This window comes from Salmo trutta, chromosome 14 (assembly GCF_901001165.1).
Source record: "Salmo trutta chromosome 14, fSalTru1.1, whole genome shotgun sequence".
NCBI lineage: Eukaryota > Metazoa > Chordata > Actinopteri > Salmoniformes > Salmonidae > Salmo > Salmo trutta.
In genome coordinates this window covers 33,634,043-33,659,901 of record NC_042970.1, presented here as the reverse complement: position 1 = coordinate 33,659,901, position 25,859 = coordinate 33,634,043, and the positions used below count along the sequence as shown (strand labels likewise).

General features: G+C 44.0%; 1 protein-coding gene and 1 pseudogene across 3 annotated transcripts in view; one reads left to right on the top strand and one right to left on the bottom strand.

Annotated features, from left to right (window-relative positions):
* The window catches only part of fancd2 (FA complementation group D2), a 26,947-nt gene extending 2,469 nt beyond the window's left edge, over positions 1 to 24,478 (bottom strand). Inside the window, exons 1-41 of one of the 3 annotated variants that reach the window (XM_029775420.1) lie at positions 24,348 to 24,478; positions 22,819 to 22,901; positions 22,538 to 22,675; positions 22,374 to 22,441; positions 21,564 to 21,670; positions 21,339 to 21,399; positions 21,130 to 21,182; positions 20,934 to 21,012; positions 20,686 to 20,810; positions 20,474 to 20,561; positions 19,877 to 19,981; positions 19,573 to 19,673; positions 19,311 to 19,422; positions 19,192 to 19,227; positions 18,923 to 19,069; positions 11,105 to 11,239; positions 10,818 to 10,949; positions 10,572 to 10,679; positions 10,250 to 10,359; positions 10,029 to 10,083; positions 9,770 to 9,889; positions 9,505 to 9,578; positions 9,125 to 9,274; positions 8,854 to 8,954; positions 8,201 to 8,316; positions 7,940 to 8,048; positions 7,682 to 7,783; positions 7,456 to 7,550; positions 7,183 to 7,341; positions 6,795 to 6,911; positions 6,581 to 6,709; positions 6,381 to 6,499; positions 3,493 to 3,603; positions 3,244 to 3,374; positions 2,971 to 3,070; positions 2,352 to 2,474; positions 2,137 to 2,230; positions 1,898 to 1,969; positions 1,252 to 1,290; positions 1,071 to 1,145; positions 193 to 267 (exon numbers count right to left, since the gene is read on the bottom strand). In XM_029775420.1, the coding sequence (XP_029631280.1) occupies positions 193 to 267; positions 1,071 to 1,145; positions 1,252 to 1,290; positions 1,898 to 1,969; positions 2,137 to 2,230; positions 2,352 to 2,474; positions 2,971 to 3,070; positions 3,244 to 3,374; positions 3,493 to 3,603; positions 6,381 to 6,499; positions 6,581 to 6,709; positions 6,795 to 6,911; positions 7,183 to 7,341; positions 7,456 to 7,550; positions 7,682 to 7,783; positions 7,940 to 8,048; positions 8,201 to 8,316; positions 8,854 to 8,954; positions 9,125 to 9,274; positions 9,505 to 9,578; positions 9,770 to 9,889; positions 10,029 to 10,083; positions 10,250 to 10,359; positions 10,572 to 10,679; positions 10,818 to 10,949; positions 11,105 to 11,239; positions 18,923 to 19,069; positions 19,192 to 19,227; positions 19,311 to 19,422; positions 19,573 to 19,673; positions 19,877 to 19,981; positions 20,474 to 20,561; positions 20,686 to 20,810; positions 20,934 to 21,012; positions 21,130 to 21,182; positions 21,339 to 21,399; positions 21,564 to 21,670; positions 22,374 to 22,441; positions 22,538 to 22,675; positions 22,819 to 22,879 (4,032 nt within the window). In that variant the 5' untranslated portion in view covers positions 22,880 to 22,901; positions 24,348 to 24,478. The other 2 variants (XM_029775418.1, XM_029775419.1) reach the window with 2 other exon arrangements.
* LOC115207885 (glutathione peroxidase 2-like) lies at positions 24,421 to 25,859 on the top strand (annotated as a pseudogene).

The following is a 25,859-nucleotide window of genomic DNA, read 5'->3' as shown; positions in this document are numbered from 1 at the left end:
CACACACAAATAGTATGACAAAACATGCCTTTTCATGTCACACACATCCTCATAATCAAGACTTCACTTATATATATATATATATATATGGAATCTCAAAATGGATGCAATTCTGTCTTCATATGTTGGCTAGCGTCAATCACACAGGTTTCTGTGGCGAGGACAGGAGCAGTGTTGGAGGCTGGGTTGTACCTTGGAGTGTCCACACATGTGGTGGAGCTGCCTGGTGCTGAGCTGGAAGGTCTTCAGCAGGCTCTGGACATCCTCCTGAGACAGAGCGGACACACACAAACAGTCACACCAAATTACACTGAACCACTGAACAACCGCAGGACTGACTATTTTAAAGCTGTAGATTTATTGTGTTGATGGTATGTATTTATTAGAGCTCTGCTACCCGACATTATACGTTGGGGTTAGGGCCTGTTTTCTTCATCAATAACTAGGGTACGGACAGGGCTCGGGTATCACTAAATTGACCACAAACATTTTGAAGCTGAGCCATTTACTCGTGCTCTGCTGCGTAGTACAATCATATCTGACTAAGATCATAACATGGTGTCATAAGTGCTTCAACCTTGTCAAAAATAACACGAGAGATGTCACAGAAAATAATGTTCCTTGAGTTGAGAGTGATGAAAAGTAGCTAACAGCTATCTCATGTCTCTTCAGTGAGCAGATTCCCAAATGGAGCCGCTGCTATGGTTACTCACAGATTCAGAGCCGCCATGAGCTGAGCACGTGCAGAGTGAACAGCGCGTAGGGAGCGAGTGACAGAGAGGAACAGCTAATGGATTTACTAATGGAGGAAGTTATTTCTGATTTTGGGCAGGGCCTTTAATTTGGCAAAAGCAATCGAGCCTGGGTAGGGTAGGACCTGAACGACGCGGGCATGGGTAGGGCTCGGGATTGAAATTCATGCCCATGCAGGGCTCTAGTATTTATGACTACTATAAATTGAGTCAAATAATTCAACATGAGCTGCTATTGACACCATGTAATGTTTCCTTATTTAATTTGAAATAAACCATTCTCTCTAGTATTTTTCCCCTCAGTCTTTTGTCTTATACCTTGTGCTTTTTAAAACTGAAATCCAACAATGGCATTCCCAGCTTCAGGAAAGACTCCAGGAAAAGACGGCCATACTAGCAACAATAACAACATAAAAAGACAATTAATATAATATCATTAGTTATGGAATGTGTCTGACAATATGGCAGGCAGAGGAAATGCCAAGGTGCTGAGACTCACCTTCAGGCACACATTGAGCACTGGTCTGTTGTCAAACACCTAACGAGGGAAGATGAAGACATTAGATTACACACATTACATATAGCTTCTCAACACCCAAACCCAGCCAGCCAATTCACATGCACACAGCCCTGCACATGTACACACTGGGCACATGGAGCCAGCAGAGCATGACAGATGTCTTAATCTCCCTCCATCCAGAGTGTGTGTTGGAGAGGCAGAAAACATGTTGACATGCTTGTCATTTAGGGCCGGGACAATACCAGTCCCGCGATACTCGTTAGTATCTTGGCAAGGAAACAAAACACGGTGCAGATTTAGGAAAACAGCCCTAATGTTGGAAACAAACATTATGTTGTCATGTATTTATTGTCCAAGCTATAGCACACAATATTGTACATACAGCAGGACCAAAGATTTGGTCTGCTTCGTGGTTTCATTTTTGTCATGGAAAAAAAATATTCCAATACTTGTATCGTCCCGGCCCTATTGTCGTTTAGTGTGGGCATAGTCATCTAAAACGCCATTTCCAGCCATGCATCTTCCAAATTGAATTGAACAATCATAACACATATTAGACACATCATGTGTTTGAATAAGGCTTAACCCATTCATGACTAGTTCCCAGTGTAAACATACTCAGTACCTTAACCAGGTTGACCAGGATGTGGAAGTCTCTGACAGCCAGGTTCCATGTCAGCAGCTTCTCACTCGTCACCTGGACACAGCAAAGGGTTATTAATAATGTCCCTTTAAAAATCACACACAAATGCTTGCTGAATGTGTATCATAGTCACTGCACGATGGCTGCTAGCACCACCTTGCTCCACTGGCAGTTCCTCTGTTTTTGTCTGTGAATGTGCGTCCTGTTGGGTAACTGTGTACCTCAGTGCTGTCGCTGTTTCTGCCAGGGGGAATCTTCCTCACAGCCTTCTCCAGCACTCCCATCATCCCCTTATAGAACACCAGGAACGTCAGCCTAAAGAGAGAGAGGGACAAGAGAGGGAAAAAAAAGAGGGGAACAAAGGCAAACAGGGCACTCGTATGTAGAGGTCAGGAGAGATAGTGGTAGTAGTACACACATATGTACCAGCATCTACCTGTTGAGAGTGGGCCAAGTTCTAGAGCTGGCACCTTTGGCCGAGTTGAGGAGCTCAGGGATGCCCTCTCCAGCTATCTCCTCCACCGCCTTCAGAACATCATCAGTGTGCTCCAGGTAAATACTACAGCGAAGGGGAGTGTAGAGGAGAGGAGGGAACTAAAACATCATGAACACCATGAATATTATCTTTCACCTTACAATAGCAGTAGAAGAGCTGCAATAAATTAGGTTACAAGACTGTTGGGACTCCCCTATAGAGTTAATGACCCTTTCCAGTGTTTGCAGTATACTGACATGCCATGGTCACCTTAAAGGGATGTATCTACTTCCCCAGAGTGAGACAAACTCGTGGATACCAGCTTTATGACTCGCTGTCCAGTACTAAGGAAGTTAGAGGTAGTTTTGTAAGCCAATGTTAACTAGCGCAATCACGAAGTCAGTTAGCAATTGCGCTAGCGCTAGTTAGCAACTCCCACTCAATTGCACGCAGACATAAAAATGGTATCCACGAGTTAATCTGACTCTGGGGAAGTAAAGGCCCTCATTGCCAAATCCCAAAGTATCCCTTTAATTTATTAATCTGCTCTACATGACCAGTAAATCCTTGTGAGACACACCTGAGGAGAGTTTGGAGAGTCTCGTTGTGTTTGGGTCCTTTCTCTCGGTCTCCGCTGGTAGTCCTCCACTCCTGGCACAGGAACCGCCGGGCTAGGGTTGCTAGAGGGAGAGACCGTTCTATGCTGAACTGATCCTCATTGAAAATGCCACTTTACAGAACATCAATAAATCTTCAGAATTCACTGGATTGTCATAGAATTGATCCTGAAAAAGTCAATTTTACGGTTGCATCAATCCTATAGAAATAGATGGTGTGTGTGTGTGTGTCTCACCAGTCTGCTCCCTGTATGTAGCCTGGTGCCCTCCTCTATTAGCCACAGTGCTAAGCAGCTGGGACAGACACAGAGCTATGCTGAGGCTAGGAACCGTGCTGTGGAAGTTCAGCAGGTACTCAAAGCTGTGTCTGGAGACCAGAGACAGGGGAGAACAGTTATACCATACTGTGCACGCACGTACACACACACACACGCACGCACGCACGCACACCTGACTGATCTGACAGGGAATGTTTCTCCACTCACTTGATGAGCTGGTCCATGGTCAGTTCAGGCCCTCCCTCTTTCAAGCGGCCAGCCAACACTCCCAGAATCTTCTTCAGCAGGCCACGGTGCTCTGGCTGGGAGAAACCAGACCTGACAAACAGAGACTAGTGTGATTCACAAGAACTACTGATACAACTGACAGGACCATTGGCTACAGCGACCAGACCCATAGAGATGGAAAAACCTGTCCTGGAGAGACAGTGTGTGCAGGTGTTGTTGCAGCCCACTAACACGCCTGATTCCCAAATGTTGAATCAGGTAAAGTACATTCGGAAAGTATTCAGATCCCTACACTTTATCCACATTTTGTTACTTTACAGCCTTATTCTAAAATGGATTACATTTTTTTTAAATCCTCATCAATCTAATGATGTCATGGCTTTAGAAGCTTCTGATAGGCTAATTGACATCATTTGAGTCAATTGGAGGTGTACCTGTGGATGTATTTCAAGGCCTACCTTCAAACTCAGTGCCTCTTTGCTTGACATCATGGGAAAATCAAAAGAAATCAGCCAAGACCTCAGAAAAAAAAGTATAGACCTCCACAAGTCTGGGTCATCTTTGGGAGCAATTTCCAAACGCCTGAAGGAACCACATTCATCTGTACAAACAATAGTACGCAAGTATAAACACCATGGGACCACGCAGACATCATACCGCTCAGGAAGGAGACATGTTCTGTCTCCTAGAGATGAACGTGCTTTGGTGCAAAAAGTGCAAATCAATCCCAGAACAGCAGCAAAGGACCTTGTGAAGATGCTGGAAATGGGACAAAATTCACCCAAGTTATTGTGGGAAGCTTGTGGAAGGCTACCCAAAACATTTGACCCAAGTTAAACAATTTAAAGATAAAGCTACCAAATACTAATTGAGTGTATGTAAACTTCTGACCCACTGGGAATGTGATGAAAGAAAACCTGAAATGAATAATTCTCTCTACTATTATTCTGACATTTCACATTCTTAAAATCAAGTGGTTATCCTAACTGACCTAAGACAGGGCATTTTTGCTAGGATTAAAATGTCAGGAATTGTGAAAACTGAGTTTAAATGTATTTGGCTAAGGTGTATGTAAACTTCCGACTTCAACGGTACAGTGAGAGAAAAAAGTATTTGATCCCCTGCTGATTTTGTATGTTTGCCCACTGACAAAGAAATGATCAGTCTATAATTTGAATGGTAGGTTTTTTTGAACAGTGAGAGACAGAATAACAACAAAAAAAAATCCAGAAAAACATGTAAAAAAATGTTATAAATGTATTTGCATTTTAATGAGGGAAATAAGTATTTGACCCCTCTGCAAAAATCAGCAGGGGATCAAATACTTTTTTCCCTCACTGTACATAAATATTCAAAGCCTTTGCTATGATACTCGAAATTGAGCTCAGGTGCATCCTGTTTCCATTGATCATCCTTGAGATGTTTTTTTTTTACAACTTGATTGGAGTCCACCTGTGGTAAATTCAATTGATTGGACATGATTTGGAAAGGCACACACCTGTCTATATTAGGTCCCACAGTTGACAGTGCATGTCAGAGCAAAAACCAAGCCATGAGGTCGAAGGAATTGTCCATGGAACTCCGAGACAGGATTGTGTCGAGGCACAGATCTGGGGAAGGGTACCAAAAAATGTCTGCTGCATTGAAGGTCCCAAAAGAACACAGTGGCCTCCAACATTCGTAAATGGAAGAAGTTTGGAACCACCAAGACTCTTCCTAGAGCCGGCCGCCCAGCCAAACTGAGCAATCGGGGGAGAAGGGCCTTAGTCAGGTGACTAAGAACTCGATGGTCACTCTGACAGAGCTCCAGAGTTCCTCTGTGGAGATGGGAGAACCTTCCAGAAGGACATCCATCTCTGCAGCACTCTACCAATCAGGCCTTTATGGTAGCGTGGCCAGATGGAAGCCACTCCTCAGTAAAAGGGACATGACAGCCCGCTTGGAGTTTGCCGAAAGGCACCTAAAGGACTCAGACCATGAGAAACAAGATTTTCTGGTCTGATGAAACCAAGATTGAACTCTTTGGCATGAATGACAAGCGTTATGTCTGGAGGAAACCTGGCACCATCCCTACGGTGAAGCATGGTGGTGGCAGCATCATGCTGTAGGGATGTTAGGAGACTAGTCAGGATCAAGGGAAAGATGAACGGAGAAAAGTACAGAAAGATCCTTGATGAAAACCTGTTCCAGAGCGCTCAGGATCTGACTGGGGCGAAGGTTCACCTTCCAACAGGACAACGACCCTAAGCACACAGCCAAGACAACGCAGGAGTGGCTTCGGGACAAGTCTCTGAATGTCCTTGAGTGGCCCAGCCAGAGCCCTGACTTGAACATCTCTGGAGAGCCCTGAAAATAGCTGTGCAGCGACGCTCCCCATCCAACAGCGCTTGAGAGGATCTGCAGAGAGGAATGGGAGAAACTCCCCAAATACAGGTGTGCCAAGCTTGTAGCATCATACCCAAGAAGACGCAAGGCTGTAATCGCTGCCAAAGATGCTTCAACAAGTATTGAGTAAAGGGTCCAAATACTTGTGATCAGTATTTTCTTAATGAATTTGAAAAAAAGAAAAGAAAAAAAAGGTTTTTGCTTTGTCATTATGGGGTATTGTTTGTAGATTGATGAGGGGAAAAAACTATTTAATCAATGTTGGAATAATGCTGTAATGTAACAAAATGTGTAAAAAGTGAATAGTCTTTCCGAATGCACTGTATGTAAGAACCGGGCTGGAACAAAACAACACCAACCTCTCCGGGACCACAGTCACCAAACCCTGAGTAATTGTCATTTTGTTGAAGGTGAGGCGCTGTGATGATACTGTCCTGAAAGGCAGGAGTGTGCAGGTGGTGTTGTGTCGAGGTGTGACTGACCAGCTGAAGGTGGTGTGTAGAACCTGTAGGAGGAGCTGATAGGCTGAGGACAGCAGTTGATGCTCTCTCACATCCAGGCCCGAGGCGTCCACCACCCCCTGGTTCTCAGGCAGAAGAGTCTGCACACAGCAGGAAAGTGTCACAAAGAGGGACACTACAAACAGTGAGCTAAATGTGTGCCAGGCAAAATAAATGTATACCTGGAAGTGATTGTGGCAGTTCTCCAGGTGGGTGCAGAGGGTGGGCAGCAGCTGGACACAGCAGGCGGCGATGTCCTTAGGGCTCTTCTGCTGCAGGTGGGAGAAACCCACGCTCTTGTCTGTTTTTCCCTGCAGCCAGGAGACAATGTGGAAAATGAAAGAGAAGCTTATGTTATGACTCACACAACTCACACAGTGTGTGTGTGTGTCCTACCTTGAAGAATGGGACTCTCTTGGCAGGGGCAGCAGTCAGACTGAACTCCAGTTTGCGCCACATATCCTCCAGCAGGAAGACTAACTCTGCTGGGCCGAGCTGCACCTCCTCACGCACCTGCACAGGACCACAGCATCTCTTTACAGCACATGGAAACACTGGAGGGATTCTAACTAGTGTCCCTGGCTTTATTTCAATGTGTATGAGACACATATAGGGTAAACGGTTGGGGCCAATTTGGCGTTAATGGAGTCAAGTCAGAGAAAATTGCCTAACACCTTTATTATCATTGTTCAATTCAGTAATTTCATTTAAATTCAACTCATTAAATTGACAGAGTTGAAATGGAATTAGATGTGTCCAGGCTCTGGGCTGGGTGGTGTCCTACCTTGCTGTGAAGCTCACTGTCCAGCAGAGAGCGGGAGAGCAGGCCACACTGCAGCACACTAAGCACCTCCATGTCCAGCTCTCTGAAGAAGGGCCGGTAGGAAACCAGACTGACCCCAGGCCTGGTGGCCTCCTGAACCTTCTCCTTCTCTGCATGGTCCTGCAGGGGTAGAAGGAACACCAAAAAATCTAATTTAATTCCCTGGTAAAGAGAGTACTGTAAGAGTCACATAATGTGACGTAGGTGAGAGGTCAGAGGTCTGTGTGTGTCCACCTGCTGGGTCTCCTCTGCCTCCGTGCCCTCCTCCAGCTGAGAGCTGTCTGCTGACGAGTTCTTAGCAGGGGCTTTCCTCTTCTTACCAGTACCCTCTGCAAGACAACCACCACAATAAGTGTTGAATCTCATCTCAGGAAAAAGTTGTAAATGTTTTTTCTTTTTAAATTGCTATTTTCCCTGGTCAGTATACAGAGTAAGGTATGTCCCTTTTAGATTTGCTTACCTTTCTTTCCCTTCTTTGGAGCAGCAGAGGAGCTAGACAATGGAACTCCCTCTGTACTCTCCCCATCAAAGTTGGCTAGAGGAGGAGCATAGCCAGGGGTTGCTGAAACACAAAAGCAGGAATGGTCAAATGAATGGAAACAAAAAAACAGGGATTGTCAAATTAACAGTCCATGGAATTTTCACATTTTCTAAAGCATGTAAGATTGAAACATTTTGATCAGAAAAGTGTTGATAAAATGCGTGTGCAGTATAGCACCTGCCAAAGTCCTCTCCAATAGAGTCTGGAGGTAGGTGATATTCTGAAGACGAGTCACCACCTTCATCTTCATCTCAGGGTCTTTCTGACTGCAGAATGCATTCACAACCTGTACACACACACACACTCTCTAAAGGTCTGTGCACAAAAATAAACTCACATTGGCATATACAACACAAAGAAATCATATGGACTCCACAGCAAATATACGTGTCTTGCTATAGACCAGAATTCTCTTGTCTAAGACAGAGTTGTAGTAACCTCTCTAAACCAGTTGATGGTGTGGAAGAGCAGGCCACAGAGGAACTCTCTCTCAGGCTTGGACAGGCTCTCTGACTTCTCCACCACATCCATGTCAGTCAGGATCAGAGGGCAGCCTGCAAACAGACACCCACACAGACTCCCGTCAGAACCGCAAGAACCAGAGCAGATCTCATACACTCCCAGCAGGCCGTGTTGAAACACAATGCGTCTGCTGCCGTGTAGCCATACATGATCAACAGTGCCTGAAGTGTTCTCATGTTCAAAAAGTACTTGTACATACAGAAAAAGAGAGGAGTAAGAGAAGCACTGCTAAGGCACACAATAGTAGATTTTGGTAAACAGAAGGTGCTCTTTGGTAAAAGGGGTAAATTGGTCATCAAGAAGAAAGGAGGACCAAGGCACTCTTCATATAATGAACTAAAATGCCTTTATTTATATGGCATGTTCAATGGAAACAAAGCTTTTAAAACTTTATTTCCATTGAACATGCCATATAAAAAAAAAGGCATTTTAATTAATTATATGAAGAGTGCCTTGGTCCTCTTTTCTTTTTGAGTACTTGGACATAGTTCAGTAGACTTTTTGGCACAGTGAAAACCAGTTCATGTGTGTCCCTGCTCCAGCAGACAAAACCCAGGATTCCTCCTCACCCAGTAGGGCATCTATCTCCTCCAGGTCTCCCTGGTGCTGCTGCTCCTCACACAGCCTGAGCAGCCGGAAGAACGGAGACAGGCACAGAGGAGACACTCGCCTACAGTACCACACATAACAGAGAGAAATACACTGTTAAGATGCTCCACTTCAAAACATTCAATAACACTCTATTGCTTTATCCATATCACATCACGACTCAACTCAGTATGGACATTCTGCATTGTTTTACATTAGATAATCAAAAATGTAGCCAATGTAGTGTCTGACCTCTGGGTCTTGTTGTTCCCAATCTTGCTCCACAGCTCCCCCTTGTGTTGGAGGTCATCAGACAGTAGTTGCAGCAGGTTGATGGCAATGCCTCCCTGACTCTCTTCATCATCCAGGTTGTACATCATACAGGCGGGGAAGGGGAAGGACCTAGGACATACAAGGGGAGGAAGAGCAGAAGGTAGGTTATTACTGGGACTTGGACCCGGTTACATGGTCAGGTAAACTGCCTACATAACACACTATTTACAAAATACACATTGATGCGTTTCTTGAAACGTAAAAACATAAAGTAGAGTTCCGTAATGACTTGCTGCCAGCCATATATAGTTGACCTATATTACCTCCACCCAGTCCCTGGGCAGTAGTGCACCACTCACCCAGTTATATCTGGTCCCAGATCCACCACAAAGTCTTCCTGGAAGTCCTCCAGCACACTCTTCCCTATCCAGGCCTGCGTGAACACACCAGATGCACAGTGGCAGGGTTAATAGCTACCCTTTTAAATATGGCAGTGTCCCAGTGTTGTCATAACATCTACAATTAAAAGGGTCCATTTGGTTTAGAAAAAAGGTGAAGTATCGTTGAAAGAGGACCATAAAAGAGCTATAAAGTGTGTCTTGAGGGTTTATGTGAGAGGCAGACCTGCACCAGAGGGTCCAGAGTGCAGGTGAGGACCAGGTTGGCTAGTTCATCATAGTAGAGAGCAGCAGCTTCCGGAGAGCTTTCACTGCACGACCGTACCAGCTCCAGCAGGGCCGTCACCTACACAGATAGGTCAGCACACACTTATGCATATAGAGTAGCACACACCATCCACTTACAGGCATTCTCCAGGCACCAGGAAAGTGCATCAGCCCTTGATTCAGACTGTACAGACAGTGGTCCTGCCTATACCACTCACCTGTCTAAATGTCTCCTTGGGCAATGTGCCACCTTGAGAATCCTCCACTTTGGGCCTAGAGAGATAAGACTCAGAATTTACAAAATGGATACTGAGGCACAATAAGTCTCCCCACTGAGTGAAAAAATGAGAGGCATCGTTGGGGCTCTTTTTTCCACCAGGAGCTAACAGGATTAAGTCTGGTAAGTGCAGAGTGGATGTGAGAAGGCAGCAGTTCCTACCTGCAGGCCCCCATGCTGCCCACCACCATGACAGCACCGATTATGCCAATGCGCTTGTACTTGGGCACGGTGCTGGAGAGCTGCTTACGGACCACTATGTGCATGTCATCCTGAGAACAGAGACAGAGGAAGCAGATGTGGATATGTGGTATAAGGAATGACACAGGGAGAAAGATACAGAAAATGATGTACAGATAAAAACATGGCACCACATTACCTACCATCTCTGTGGTGTGGTTGTTTGACAGTACTGTCGTCAGTGCTGCTCCTATAGAAATTAAATAGGCCTATATATCCTTGATCGACCCACAGTGACCCTCACCTGGATGTGTGTGCCCTGCTGCTGCTGTCCGAAGGCCAGGCCACTGAGCAGGTGGAAGAGCCTGCGGATCTGCTGGGGAGTCAGGTTGTCCATGTAGTCCAGGATACCCTTCAGACACACGCACACACACACCAGGGAGAGGTTAGTAACACCGACCCTGCTGAGAACAATTCTCAGTCAAATACAGAATAGATAGATGGCTTGTGATCAGTTGGAAACATGTCTTGGGGACAGTTGAATCCTCACCTTGACAAAGACGGCGTAGAGGGCCATCTCAGAGGGTTTCTCTGTCACCAGGCCACACAGCAGCTCCAGAGCCACGTCCACCTCGCCACCCACTCCACTGCAAACGTGGGTCACCAGGGAGCCCACCACCTCCTAATAGAAAACACAGGAAGAGCCATAAGATACTACTGAACACTCACACAGAGAACAAGAACTGAAAACGCTTGACAATGGAAATGAGCACAAGTGAAGCATATTTTAGCCAGCACACATGCATAAAGACATCATTTATACACACACGCACAGACCTGCTGGCAGTAGGAGTCAAAGGCAGTGAATGAGAGTCTGTACATGTGTCCACCGATGGGCACCACACAAGGGTCAGGGGAACGCAGCAGACTCTGAGCCAGGGCCAAGATGGAAGGAAAGTAACCTCGCATCACCTAAAACACACACAGCATCAGCATCACGTTAACACCTCAGTCACACAGCATCAGCATCACGTTAACACCTCAGTCACACAGCATCAGCACCACGTTAACACCTCAGTCACACAGCATCAGCATCACGTTAACACCTCAGTCACACAGCATCAGCATCACGTTAACACCTCAGTCACACAGCATCAGCACCACGTTAACACCTCAGTCACACAGCATCAGCACCACGTTAACACCTCAGTCACACAGCTCATCTTTACCTCATACTATTTATTTTCTAAAATCGGCTTCCCTTTCCTCAGCCCCAGTTCCATCCCTCAGCGATATACCATAGGACGTTCACTCACTGCTCTAGAATGTAGTAAATATGGGTCAATTCAAGAGGGCGCTACTAAATGATTCTCTAAACGTAGTTGTTTTCTTTGCCCTATGTCATTATGAATCACATACAATTATTAATGGATTGTTCTCTACAATATTAGAACTTTAAAAAACGCCCACATCAGTAGAAATCCACTTTTTCGAGCTGAAAGAGCTTACCCATGATGCCAGATATAACCCATGATGTTACACAACGATTTAAGTCAATAAATCATTGTTTTAGACAAAGTATGATATATTTGGGCATGAAGAGACCAATCCGAAATGCCCACTTTGTGCAAATCTGTGTAAATCATCAGATCAAATGTATTTATATAGCCCTTCTTACATCAGCTGATATCTCAAAGTTCTGTACAGAAACCCAGCCTAAAACCCCAAACAGCAAGCAATGCAGGTGTAGAAGCACGGTGGCTAGGAAAAACTCCCTAGAAAAGCAAAAACCTAGGAAGAAACCTAGAGGAACCAGGCTCTGAGGGGTGGCCAGTCCTCTTCTGGCTGTGCCGGGTGGAGATTATAACAGAACATGGCCAAGATGTTCAAATGTTCATAAATGACCAGCATGGTCAAATAATAATAATAATCATAGTAGTTGTCGAGGGTGCAACAAGTCAGCAACTCAGGAGTAAGTGTCAGTTGGCTTTTTCATAGCCGATCTTTGAGAGTATCTCTACCGCTCCTGCTGTCTCTAGAGAGTTGAAAACAGCAGGTCTGGGACAGGTGGCACGTCCGTTGAACAGGTCAGGGTTCCAGCAGGTCTGGGACAGCAGGTCTGGGACAGGTAGCACGTCCGGTGAACAGGTCAGGGTTCCAGCAGGTCTGGGACAGCAGGTCTGGGACAGGTGAACAGGTCAGGGTTCCGTAGCCGCAGGCAGAACAGTTGAAACTGGAGCAGCAGCATGCGGTGTCTTTTCCTTGATGACATAAATTATTTATTTTCAGCCTTATTTTGTTTCAGGCCTAGGTTTTATTTGAATGTTACCATCCACCAGCATGGCATTGTTTATACATCAGAAACAACTGCAATGTTATTCCTCTTTGTGACTGAGATGAGCCAAACAGCCTTGTGTCCACCTGAGCCATGGAGAAAATAAAAATAGGACAATTATCATAATCCATTGGATAATTAGTCAATTTCAACTTTTCTTTAGCTAATATATATATATATATATATATATATATATATATATATATATATATATATATATATATATATTAGCTAAAGAAAAGTTGAAATATATAATATATATATAATATAATATATATAAATAATACAGTGCCTTCGGAAAGTATTCAGACCCCACAACTTTTTCCAAAAATGTTTACGTTAAATTATTATTTTTTAATTTCCCCTCCTCAATCTACACACAATGACAAAGCAAAACCAGGTTTTTAGAAATGTTTTCAAATGTATAAATATGACTGAAATATCACATTTACATAAGCATTCCAACCCTTTACTCAGCACTTTGTTGAAGCACCTTTGTCAGCGATTACACTCTCGATTCTTCCTAGGTATGACGCTACAAGCTTGCCACACCTGTATTTGGAGAGTTTCTCCCATTCTTCTCTGCAGATCCTCTCAAGCTCTGTCAGGTTGTATGGGGAGCGTCACTGCACAGCTATTTTCTGGTCTTTCCAGAGATGTTCAAGTCCGGGCTCTGGCTGGGCCACTCAAGGACATTTAGAGACTTGCCCCGAAGCCACTTGTTGTCTTGGCTGTTTGCTTAGGGTCGTTGTCCTGTTAGAAGGTGAACCTTCGTCTCAGTCCGAGCGCTCTGGAGCAGGTTTCCATCAAGGATCTCTCTGTACGTTTCTCCATTCATCTTTCCCCTCGATCCTGACTAGTCTCCCAGTTCCTACCTCTGAAAAACATCCCTACAGCATGATGCTGCCACCACCATGCTTCACCGTCGGGATCGTGCCAGGTTTCCTCCAGACATAACGCTTGTGATTCAGGACAAAGAGTTCAATCTTGGTTTCTTCAAACCAGAGAATCTTGTTTCTCATGGTCTGAGAGTCTTTAGGTGCCTTTTGGCAAACTCCAAGCGGGCTGCCATGTCCCTTTTACTGAGGAGTGGCTTCGTCTGACCTCTAACATAACGGCCTGACTGACAACCATCCCTGCAGCACTCCACCAGTGTTGCAGAGTGATCTGTCAGAATGACCATCAGGTTCTTGGTCACCTCCCTGACCAAGGCCCTTCTCCACTGATTACTCAGTTTGGCCGGGCGGCCGACTCTAGGAAGAGTCTTGGTGGTTCCAAACTTCTTTCATTTAAGAATGATGGAAGCCACTGTGTTCTTGGGGTCCTTCAATGCTGCAGACATTTTTGGTACCCTTCCCCAGCTCTGTGCCTCGACACAATCCTGTCTCGGCGCTCAACGGACAATTCCTTCGACCTCATGGCTTTGTTAATGCACTGTCAACTGTGGGACCTTGTATAGACAGGTGTGTACCTTTCCAAATCATATCAAATCAATTGAATTTACCACAAGTGGACTCCAATCAAGTTGTAGAACCATCAAGGATGATCAATGGAAACTGAATGCACCTGAGCTCAATTTCTAGTCTCAAACCAAAGGGTCGGAATACTTATGTAAATAAGATATGTTTTTTATTTTTAATAAATGTGCAAACTTTGTCATTATGGGGTATTGTGTGTAAATTGATGAAGAAAAAATGTATTTAATCAAAGTTTTGAAAAAGACTGAAACATAAAAAAATGTGGAAAAAGTCAAGGGGTCTGAATACTTCCTGAATACACTCTCTGACCATTTAATAAATGGTATAATTGCATCACATGATAGCATTTTGCAAACCAGCTCCCCCCAAGACAGATGGTTTTGACCACTAAAGTTTTGCTTAACTACACGCTCCACTGCTTTGATTGGTGTAACGTTAGCTAGAAACCACAAGTGTCTATCCAGATAATGAAAAAATAAAAAATAAAAAAATAAAATCAAGGAACTTAGTTAGATGCAATTTGCAGGGTGCATGACCATGAGCAAAGTCATTCTAGCCTATAAGTAAATGTTCCCTTTGAGAACCATAAGCACGGGCTAACTTGGCTTTGCTGTACCACAGCTGAAGCCTGCCAGCAGCCTAACGTTACCTACTAAAGGTTGCACCGTGTCCATTACAATGTAGAAAAACGCATACCAGCCATCTTTCAAAAGTTATCCATATTAACAGAACTTCATCATATTATTCTTTCTAACTATTTCTATGGCAGATTCACGGCCGCAATTTATGAAAGATGCCAAAACTTTGGCGATAACAATAGATGGTGAAGTCAAAGATAGGCCAGTGGTTTCCATCAATAGAGATAATGGGGTGTGCAATTATAGTTTAGTACAACATCAACGTTAACAGACAAAGAAGTGCAAAGCTATTTTGCTAGCAGCCACAAGTAAATTAGCTCATAATGAAAAAGCAAGATATTTGTGCAAAAAACAATGCATGGCCATCATATATTTCTGTGTATCATAGACAGAATGTAGCCAGCGACATTTCCTATTTTTTTTTTAAGTTAATCTTGCATTTGAACTTTCTACCGGACAAAAACTACACCAGAGAGAAGTAGCCTACACATAGAGCGTTGTCTGGTGATCCAATGAAGAGAGCAAATAAACTACATGACCAAAAGTATGTGGACAACTGCACGTCGAACATCATTCCAAAATCATGGTAATTAATATGGAGTTGGTACCCCCTTTGCTGCTACAACAGCCTCCACTCTTCTGGGAAGGCTTTCCACTAGATGTTGGAATATTGCTGTGGGGATTTGCTTCCATTCAGCCACAAGAGCATTAGTGACCTCGGGCACTGATGTTGGGCGATAAGCCTGGCTCGCAGTCGGCGTTCCAATTCATCCCAAAGGTGTTCGATTGGGTTGAAGTCAGGGCTCTGTGCAGGCCAGTCAAGTTCTTCCACACTGATCGACAAACCATTTCTGTATGGACCTTGCTTTGTGCATGGGGGAATTCTCATGCTGAAACAGGAAAGGGCCTTCCTGTTGCCACAAAGTTGGAAGCACAGAATCGTCTAGAATGTCATTGTATGCTATAGCGTGAAGATTTCCCTTCACTGGAACAAAGAGGCCTAGCCCGACCCATGAAAAACAGCCCCAGACCATTATTTAGTCTCCACCAAACTTTACAGTTGGCACTATGCATTAGGGCAGGTAGCGTTCTACTGGCATCCGCCAAACCAAGATTAGTCCATCAGAATGCAAGATGGTGAAGTTTGAGTCATCATTCCAGAGATTGCGTTTCCACTGCTATACAGTCCAATGGCGGCGAGCTTTACACCACTCCAGCCGATGCTTGGCATTAGGCTTGTGTGCGGCTGCTCGGACATGGAAATTTATTTCATGAAGCTCCCGACGAACAGTGCTTGTGTTGACGTTGCTTCCAGAGGCAGTTTGGAACTCTGTAGTGAGTGTTACAACTGAGAACAGAAGACTTCTACACGCAATGAGCTTCAGCACTCGGTGGTCCCGTTCTGTGAGCTCGTGTGGCCTACAACTTCGCAGCTCAGCCGTTGTCACTCCTAGACATTTCCAATTCACAATAACAGCACTTACAGTTGACCAGGGCAGCTCTAACAGGGCAGAAATTTGACAAACTGACTTGTTGGAAAGGTGGCATCCTATGACAGTGCAACGTTGAAAGTCACTAAGCGCTTCAATAAGGCCATTCTACTGCCAATGTTTATCTATGTAGATTACATGGCTGTGTGCTCAATTTTATAAACCTGTCAGTGACGGGTATGGCTGCCTAGAAGGCCAGCATCCTGGAGCCGCCTCTTCACTGTTGACGTTGAGACTGGTGTTTTGCGAGTACTATTTAATGAAGCTGCCAGTTGAGGACTTGTGAGGCGTCTGTTTCTCAAACTGGACACTCTAATGTACTTGTCCTCTTGCTCAGTTGTGCACCGGGGCCTCCCACTCCTCTTTCTATTCTGGTTAGAGCCAGTTTGCGCTGTTCTGTGAAGGGAGTAGTACACAGCATGGAATAGCCTTCATTGATCAGAACAAGAATAGACTGACGAGTTTCAGAAGAAAGTCTTTGTTTCTGGCCATTTTGAGCTTGTAATTGAACACACAAACGCTGACGCTCCAGATACTCAACTAGTCTAAAGAAGGCCAGTTGTATTGCTTCTTTAATCAGAACAACAGTTTTCAGCTGTGCTAACATAATTGCAAAAGGGTTTTCCAATTATCAATTAGCCTTTTAAATGATAAACTTGGATTAGCTAACACAACGTGCCATTGGAACAAAGGAGTGATGGTTGCTGATAATGGGCCTCTGTAGATATTCCATAAAAAACATCTGCCATTTCCAGCTACAATAGTAATTTACAACATTAACAATGTCTACACTGTATTTCTGATCAATTTGATGTTATTTTAATGGACAAATTTTTTTTTCACCCTAACTTTTCAATGGTAGTGCATATACAGTTGAAGTCGGAAGTTTAAGTACACTTAGGTTGGAGTCATTAAAACTTGTTTTCAACCACTATACAAACTATAGTTTTGGCAAGTCGGTTAGGACATCTACTTTGTGCATGACAAGTAATTTTTCCAACAATTGTTTACAGACAGATTATTTCACTGTATCACAATTCCAGTGGGTCAGAAGTTTACATACACTAAGTTGACTGTGCCTTTAAACAGCTTGGGAAATTCCTGAAAACGATGTCATGGCTTTAGAAGCTTCTGATAGGCTAATTGACATCATTTGAGTCAATGAGTACCTGTGGATGTATTTCAAGGCCTACCTTCAAACTCAGTGCCTTTTTGCTTGACATCATGGGAAAATCAAAAGAAATCAGTAAAGACTTCGGAAAAAAAATTGTAGACCTCCAGAAGTCTGGTTCATCCTTGGGAGCAATTTCCAAACGATACCACGTTAATCTGTGCAAACAATAGTACGGAAGTATAAACACCATGGGACCACCGCTCAGGAAGGAGATGCGTTCTGTCTCCTAGAGATAAATGTACTTTGGTGAAAATCAATCCCAGAACAACAGCAAAGAACCTTGTGAAGATGCTGGAGGAAACAGGCACAAAAGTATCTATATCCACAGTAAAACGAGTCCTATATTGACATAACCTGAAAAGCCGCTCAGCAAGGAAGAAGCCTCTGCTCCAAAACTGCCATATAAAAGCCGGACTACGGTTTGCAACTGCACATGGGGACAAAGATTGTACTTTTTGGAGAAATGTCCTCTGGTCTGATGAAACAAAAACAGAACTGTATGGCCATAATGACCATCGTTATGTTTGCAGAAAAAAGGGGGAGGCTTGCAAGCCGAAGAACACCATCCCAACCGTGAAGCACAGGGGTGGCAGCATCATGTTATGGGGGTGCTTTGCTGCAGGAGGGACTGGTGCACTTCACAAAATAGATGGCATCATGAGGATGGAAAATTATGTGGATATATTGAAGCAACATCTCAAGACATCAGTCAGGAAGTTAAAGCTTGGTCACAAATGGGTCTTCCAAATGGACAATGACCCCAAGCATACTTACAAAGTTGTGGCAAAATGGCTTAAAGACAACAAAGTCAAGGTATTGGAGTGGCCATCGCAAAGCCCTGACCTCAATCCCATAGAAAATGTGTGGGCAGAACTGAAAAAGTGTGTGCGAGCAAGGAGGCCTACAAACCTGACTAAGTTCCATGAGCTCTGTCAGGAGGAATGGGCCAAAATTCACCCAACTTATTGTGGGAAGCTTGTGGAAGGCTACCCAAAATGTTTTACCCAAGTTAAACAATTTAAAGGCAATGCTACCAAATACTAATTGAGTGTATGTAAACTTCTGACCCACTGGGAATGTGATGAAGGAAATAAAAGCTGAAATAAATCATTCTCTCTACTATTATTCAGACATTTCACATTCTTAAAATAAAGTGGTGATCCTAACTGACCTAAGACAGGGTATTTTTACTAGGATTAAATGTCAGGAATTGTGAAAAACTGAGTTTAAATGTATTTGGCTAAGTTGCATGTAAACTTCCGACTTCAAATGTAGATAGAGAATACAAAGCAACAATTGGGCCTAATAGATATATCTATTAGGCCCAATTTTTGTTCTGTATTCCACAGATTTCATTTAGAACAAGTCCACGTTATCACACACGAACCTGCAGCCACTAGCTTGTCAGTTGATGTTCAAAGTTAGCGCCGTTCTGCCCTCGGACAGAGTTCTATTTAGCAGCAACAATAGGGACAAGAATGAGGCTAAGGACAAGCTTCACTTAGAGACAGACAGGACTACTGTAACAGGACTTTCCCACCTGTGCATAGCCCCTGAAGGTTTTCTGTAGCAGAGCCTCCTGGATCTGTCCTGCTCTCACTTTGACCTTCAGCACCCTCTCAACCCCACGCCGGCTGTGGTTGGCATTGGTGGAGTGCAGGATGAACAGCACCAGCAGGTCAATGACCTGACCGACAGACACACAAATTCACACGTGCACACAGGATCAACGAGTCATCTGCCAAGTACCAGCCCGTATGAAATTGTAGGAATAGAGAGGAGAATCTGAGAAAGATGTGTCCGACTTACCTTGTGATCCTCTGCTGTGTCTACATTCTCTATGGCCTGCAGAACAACACAGGGAGAGTCACATGGTGAAATAGTAACAGGCTGTTGATATAACACCTGTAGTTTCCTTTTCTCCCTACCTTAAGCCAGGCCTCAGAGGTGGTCTTCTGGAAGCGCACTGCAGACTTAATGCCATCCAACACCAAGGCAACACTGTCCTGGCTGCTGCTGGATGCTGAGGTGTTGGAGGACCTGGTGGAAAAATGTGACCAGAAACAGCCTTGTTATTTAGAATAACTGTAAAATCCCACTGAAGGTAGTGCTATGTGGATTCATAACAGTATGCAATGGTGCTCTGCGGAGATTAGGAGGGTGTTGGTGTGTTGGAGAAAAATGTCTCACTCGGTTGTCCCCTTGTTCTTCATGCGGCTCTGAGAAGCCTGCAGCACCGGAGGGAGAACACACAGCTCCAACTCCAGCTTCTTACGCAGGTCACACACCACCTGATACCCCACAGAGAACCCGGCACCACTCAGTGAGACCAAAACACATCATCATCATCACTACAGATTGTAGTCTGTAATGGGGGAAACATTTTGTGTGGTGGTAATATAGAAACTTTGTGAGGCACTTTTCATTTGTTGTTGTTATTAGAAAGAGAAGTGCAAGACTACATGCAAGGATACCACTGTGTGTGACCTCTGACCTCTAGGGCGTCTGAGGAAGAGATGGAGTGTAGGATGAACTTCACCACCACAGGCAGGTCCTCCAGGTGGACAGCAGACAGGGTGGCCATGACAGACACACGCACCTGACACACAGGACCACAGAGACCGCAGACGTTTTAGGACAAAATGTGCATTATGGGGTGTGCAATATTGTCTGTATTGTTTTAATGTATTGGTTTTTGGTACAACTTTGTGGTAAAGGAGCACTTTGTCGATGCAAAACAAATGTATGTGTAAATAGAAAATGACTGTCTCATCTAAGTAAGGACCATAGTTACTCATAAGGCAGCTATTAGTCAACAAGCCACTTGATGAAATTTCCTCAGGATAACTGTAAGTACATAGGACATCAGACAATAGCATAATTGTTACACCGACAAATGAAGTCAGTGTAATGTGCGAAATACACCTTTGCATAAATAAGCCCAGAGCTGTGAACACATAATGAATCATTGAACAGATCCAACACAGTGTAATTCTACTCTTATTGACTCCCCAATGAGAGCTTTAGCCAGAAACAGCAATAAATGGACTATAGACCATGAGTGTGTTTGTGTGTGTGTGTGTGGGGCTACCTCAGCCAACAGAGTGGAGCTCAGATTCAAGCTTGAGAAGGCATCCAGGATTGGCACAGTCAGCTGGGTGTTTTCCTGGAGTAAGGAGCTAAAGAAGAAAGGAGAGAGAGAGAACAGGGGGTAGATACAGCAGATATGTTCACATCACTGGGACTCTCATCATGACATCACATATTACCACACAAGACTGCCTCTAACAGGGCTCCACCCACTTTAGCTCCCTGGCAATGTCACTGTGTTGGGAGTCCTCCAGGATCTCTGGCAGACTGGTGATGATGTCACGCTGTATCTCAACCGACGCCACGGAAACCAGCTGCATCAGCTTACCTGCTAACTCCTATAGCGACAGGGTACAATTAGGTCAGAAGGAAGTCAGTCAAGTCCTGCTACTTAATGGAAATATACATGTGGGACAAGTGTAGACTATAGGTTAGATCTGCTGTTATAGTAATATGAGTACCTTGCTGTCTATGATTCTGTCCAACCACTTGAGCTGGTTGACAATAACACGAGGGATATTGAGACCATCCTGTCCGGCACTACAGGGAATAGAAAGGCAAACGTAAAGGGTCATTTGGTTAGAGTACAAGAAAATCTATATAGTCAACTTGTATGTGTAAGGCAACAAACAAAATGTTTTTGAAAAAAGCACTTACCCATCAAACATGAACTCGGGAAGCTTCTCAAACAAAGTGTTGATTACCAAAACCTAGAACAAAAACAAAAGAACATGTGGGTTTTAGGTTCCATTCGAAATTGTGGTTCCATTCAAAGTTCACACCTAGTGGCCAATGACAAGGAAAGACATCACAGTTCAGACACTACTCAGGCCAGTGTGTTTTTGCACAGAAGGATGCTGTCGTACCTGCAGCATCTCAATCCCCAGCAGCATGCGCAGCAGACTCTCCTGAAATGAGCTGACAGAGCTGGACCACAGACAGGACACAAAGTGACACAATCATAACGACATTTATGTTTCCATGTAACAATTAGAAAATGTTATACTGACACTAAGCAAAGGTTTATTAGAATTTGATGGCCCCCACAGAGAGCCAGGTACCATGGTATCCTTAGGGCTGTGTGGGATTACCTTGAGTCCCCGTCGGCCAGGCGTGGTACACAGGGGAGGAGGCAGTTCCTGAACCTCTCAGGATCCTCAATGTGAGACTCCAGTCCTGTGATGAACTCCTGCACAATCTGTTGGCAATCAAGGTTAGAAAATCAGGCACGCTTTATAGCCTTTACAATTTTTAGTGTGGACTGTCCACTCTCGTCTCTAACATTAAGATACAAAAATTCCAAACAGTCCCTACAAGTCAGATTTCTGAATAAACTTAATTTGAACATACTACCTCGTGTCCGCTGATTTTGTCCTTCTCCCAGTGAAAATTGGAAACAAAATACCCACAGGAAAGTATTATTAAAAAGTATTACTAAACCAACTTCAAAACACGGGTCTCAGTTTGTGGTTATCACAATTTGTTTGCTCATCACCTAAGGTACACGCACAAAACGGAAGTACAAGCACACGATGCATGCAAACTAACCGAAGTCTTGCAGGTGTTTACATGGTTTTGAGCACGTACCAGGTGATCGAAATCTCAACGACAGTAACAGCGTTATGGAAAAGTTGGGTTAGTAATAGTTTCTTGTGGATATTTCTTCTCCACTTTCTACCCGAATAAGGACCAACCACACAGACAACCAATGGAGTACGTTGAAATTAAATGTTATTCAACATTCTGGCTCGTCGAGCTCACGAAGGGACATGTTCCAAACAAACGTATGGCATTAATCTCACTGTGTAACCATGGTGGTATCACAGCCTGATTTATTAGGCAACATGCTTTACAGAATGTGCAATACCAAAGACAGTAGGTATTTGAAACATTATACTCACACCGGGGTATCTGGGACTCTTTTTCAGACGTTGCTGGAGTCTCTTTTGGAAAACCACTTGGTCCACAGCTTACAAAGCAATAAAATGATGCATTATCCAACAATTGCCAGTTTAAAACAATAGTCAGTCAATATGTTGATGATGTTGGTGTGTGTCTTGCTTACCGATCTCATTGGATGTACTGCCCTGTCTCAAGACAACACCAGCCTCGTGCAGAAATTGGCCAAAGACTGAGTCAATACTGGTGTCCTCCTGAGCTGTGGTCTTGGACTGATGGCCAGTGGTCCTACTCTTCTTGGACTCTGAATGAGAGAGGGGATAGAGCCCTAATGAACTGACAGACAGTACATGTAGCGAGCTAGTTTGTGCATTGTACTCATGACATGAGACAGGCAAAGTCGAAAACAAACACAGTCTGGTGGTTTGGTTTGTTTGGGAGCCTTACTAGACACATCTGGTGGTGCAGCGCTTTTGTCCACAGAGGAGCGTCTCTTCTTTCGCATCATCCTCTGCAAAATGTTACCACAGCTAGAACAATGAGAAAGATATTTCACCAATGCATAAATGTGAAGCATCCGCTTGGCGGAGGAAGCCCACTGGCTGTGGAACAACATTTTACATTTTAGTCATTTAGCAGACGCTCTTATCCAGAGCGACTTACAGTAGTGAATGCATACATTTCCTAAAATATATATATTTTTTTGTAGGAATGTTTCAATACCGTTTTCTGTTCCCAAAACTAGAATTCATTATGAACAGAGTGGACTAAGTTATTTTTTATTTTTTTACCCTTTGCAAAAAGGTTTTAAAAATCGCGTTGTTTAGGAGAGAAAATTTGAATTTAGTTAATGCGCACTTCACATTGGAGGTGTTGCCTAATGGAAATATGCAGATTTAGGCTAGAACGAGCCAATAGGATCTCGCTAGCTCGTTGTTGGCTCTGCCCACCTCCTTGCTTGTTATGACCACTATGACTCATTTGTTCCCATTTGAAACGAAAGGTTGAGTTATTTATTTATTTTTTAAATCGTTGATGTTACTGTATGAGACAAGGCGGGTTCACGTCGAAGGGCAATGGTTTGTTTGATTGTAGCTTGCTAAATTTACCTGTTCAGACACAGGCTAAAAGCCACTTGATGATGATATGACGCTGAAAGTCATGGTTAGCTGGCCATTTTACAGCCTGCAATGTTATTGGCGCAAGTTGCCCTCGAAGGCCTCCCGAGTGGCGCTACGGTCTGAAGAACTGCATCTCAGTGCTAAGAGGAGTCACTAACGACCCTGGTTCGATTCCAGGCTGTGTCACAACGTACAATTTGCCAAGCGTCGTCCGGTTTAGAACTTCATTGTAAATTATAATGTGTTCTTAACTGACTTGCCTAGTTAAAAAGGTTCAATAAAAATAAGTAGCTAACCACTCTGCTAACATTGTTAGGTTGAGAAATTGGCTAGGTGACTACTGCTACTTACGTTCTGTCTAACTTGCAATATTGTTCGAGTGGATTGTCACGGAAGCGTGGCCTACATCAAGTACTTCATTTTACTCACTTAGCTAGGAAGAATAGCAAAGAATGAAACTTACTGTACGAACTGGTGAACGAAACTGTTGTCAAAGTTCAGGACAGATTCCCGCGCGTGTTTTGCATTGAGGGACCTTCTATAAAGTCTAGACAGTGGCGATAGCAAAATCAGTGAAACACATGGCTGGGACTTGATTTAGACGCCCAGGAGGTGTCATTATTTGTATCGTCTTAAATTCTTCATGAACATTGTTATTTGTTCTGGATAAAGCACGCTTATGCCATTTTAATTATAGAACATATCCCCCAAAAATGTAGACTTTCCCTAAAATGTTCAGGAAGTACCTCCCATTTCCCTGTTGAGTACCCTGGGCGGTACTGATTCATTACGCCGATTCTGTTGCAAAACGTTTCTAAAACAGAAGCAAACGGAACGAAACGAGGAGGAACCTACCTGAATTTGTCCAATAGAAACTCGTTTTCGTTGCAAAACGCAACTGTTTGGACTAATGAGCACACCCGTTGTATAAAAAGTCCAGCAACAGCCCTGTTTAGCAGATAGAAGCGTGGTTGATGTCAGTCAGGAACATGTCTGGAAGTGAGTTCTACAACATGACGGCCAAGCTCATTTCGGGAGATTTTTTTAAATTCTCGTCACTTGGCGGTAAAGTGGTGCTGATCGAGAATGTGGCGTCTCTCTGAGGTACGACCACCAGGGATTACACCCAGATGAACGAGCTCCATGAACGGTACACCGACAAGGGTCTCGTGATTCTAGGGGTGCCCTGCAATCAATTCGGACATCAGGTAAATCCGGGGGGGATGGATTTCTCAACACTTAATATAGGGTAATGTAACTTTCTGATCATAGCTTATCATCAATGCAAACCAGACTGCTCTGACCGGTTGGTAGTTGGAGTGTGGTGGGCAGGTGGAGCACAAATTCATCTGTTCTTGCTGTGGTTCAATAAACCTGTGAGTGACCTGGTATTATTTGGACATTGTCCCACACCAGGTTCTATAGTCCTCAATCCCAAATGAAGGGGAAAGAACATGTGGGGTTCTTTATAGTTTATTGAGGGTTCTGGTTATGACTGGACAAGGGACTTATTTTGATAGACCACGAGGTCAAACAACAAACTTTGCCTGTACATATTACATATTCTTCCCACAATCTACTCCTGCAGGAGAACTGCAATAACGAAGAGATTCTGATGTCCTTGAAGTATGTCCGTCCGGGAAATGGCTTTGAGCCCAACTTCCAGCTCCTTGAGAAAGTGGACGTAAACGGGAAGCACGCCCACCCCCTGTTTGTGTACCTCAAGGAGAAGCTGCCGTTCCCAAGCGACGATCCCATGGCCTTAATGAACGACCCCAAATGCATCATCTGGAGTCCCGTTGGCAGGAATGACATCGCCTGGAACTTTGAGAAGTTTCTCATTGGGCCAGACGGAGAGCCATTCAAACGCTACAGCAGAAGATTCCCGACCATCGACATTGAGGGTGACATCAAGAAGCTTCTCAACACGGCAAACTAAACCGTCCCAGTGTTGGTCACACAGAGGCAATGGGGATGAGTAGAAATCATGCCAATGTGGGTGTGATATGCATTTCAAAGTATAAAGTATTGACACACCTTGCATGTATGGGCACACCTTGGAAAATGTCCTTGGCTGTAACTCAAAAGGCAACAGCTGGACTTTCAACAGCTTACCGTTCAATAAATACTTCCTCCTCACAAGCTCTGTGTGACCACTATATTTTGAAATCATGTACCGTGCTCTCCTGTGCAAAATGCTACTGTGTTCTGAACTTTTATTAAATGAAGCCATCCTTTGAAACCACACCTTTTGTGAGGGGGATTTCTGATGAAATATAAAAGTCTTAACATAAGTTGCATTGGGCCCATGTAAAGCATGACTGTCTTAATGTAACAAGTTGATCAAATAAATATTTTCACTAAGAA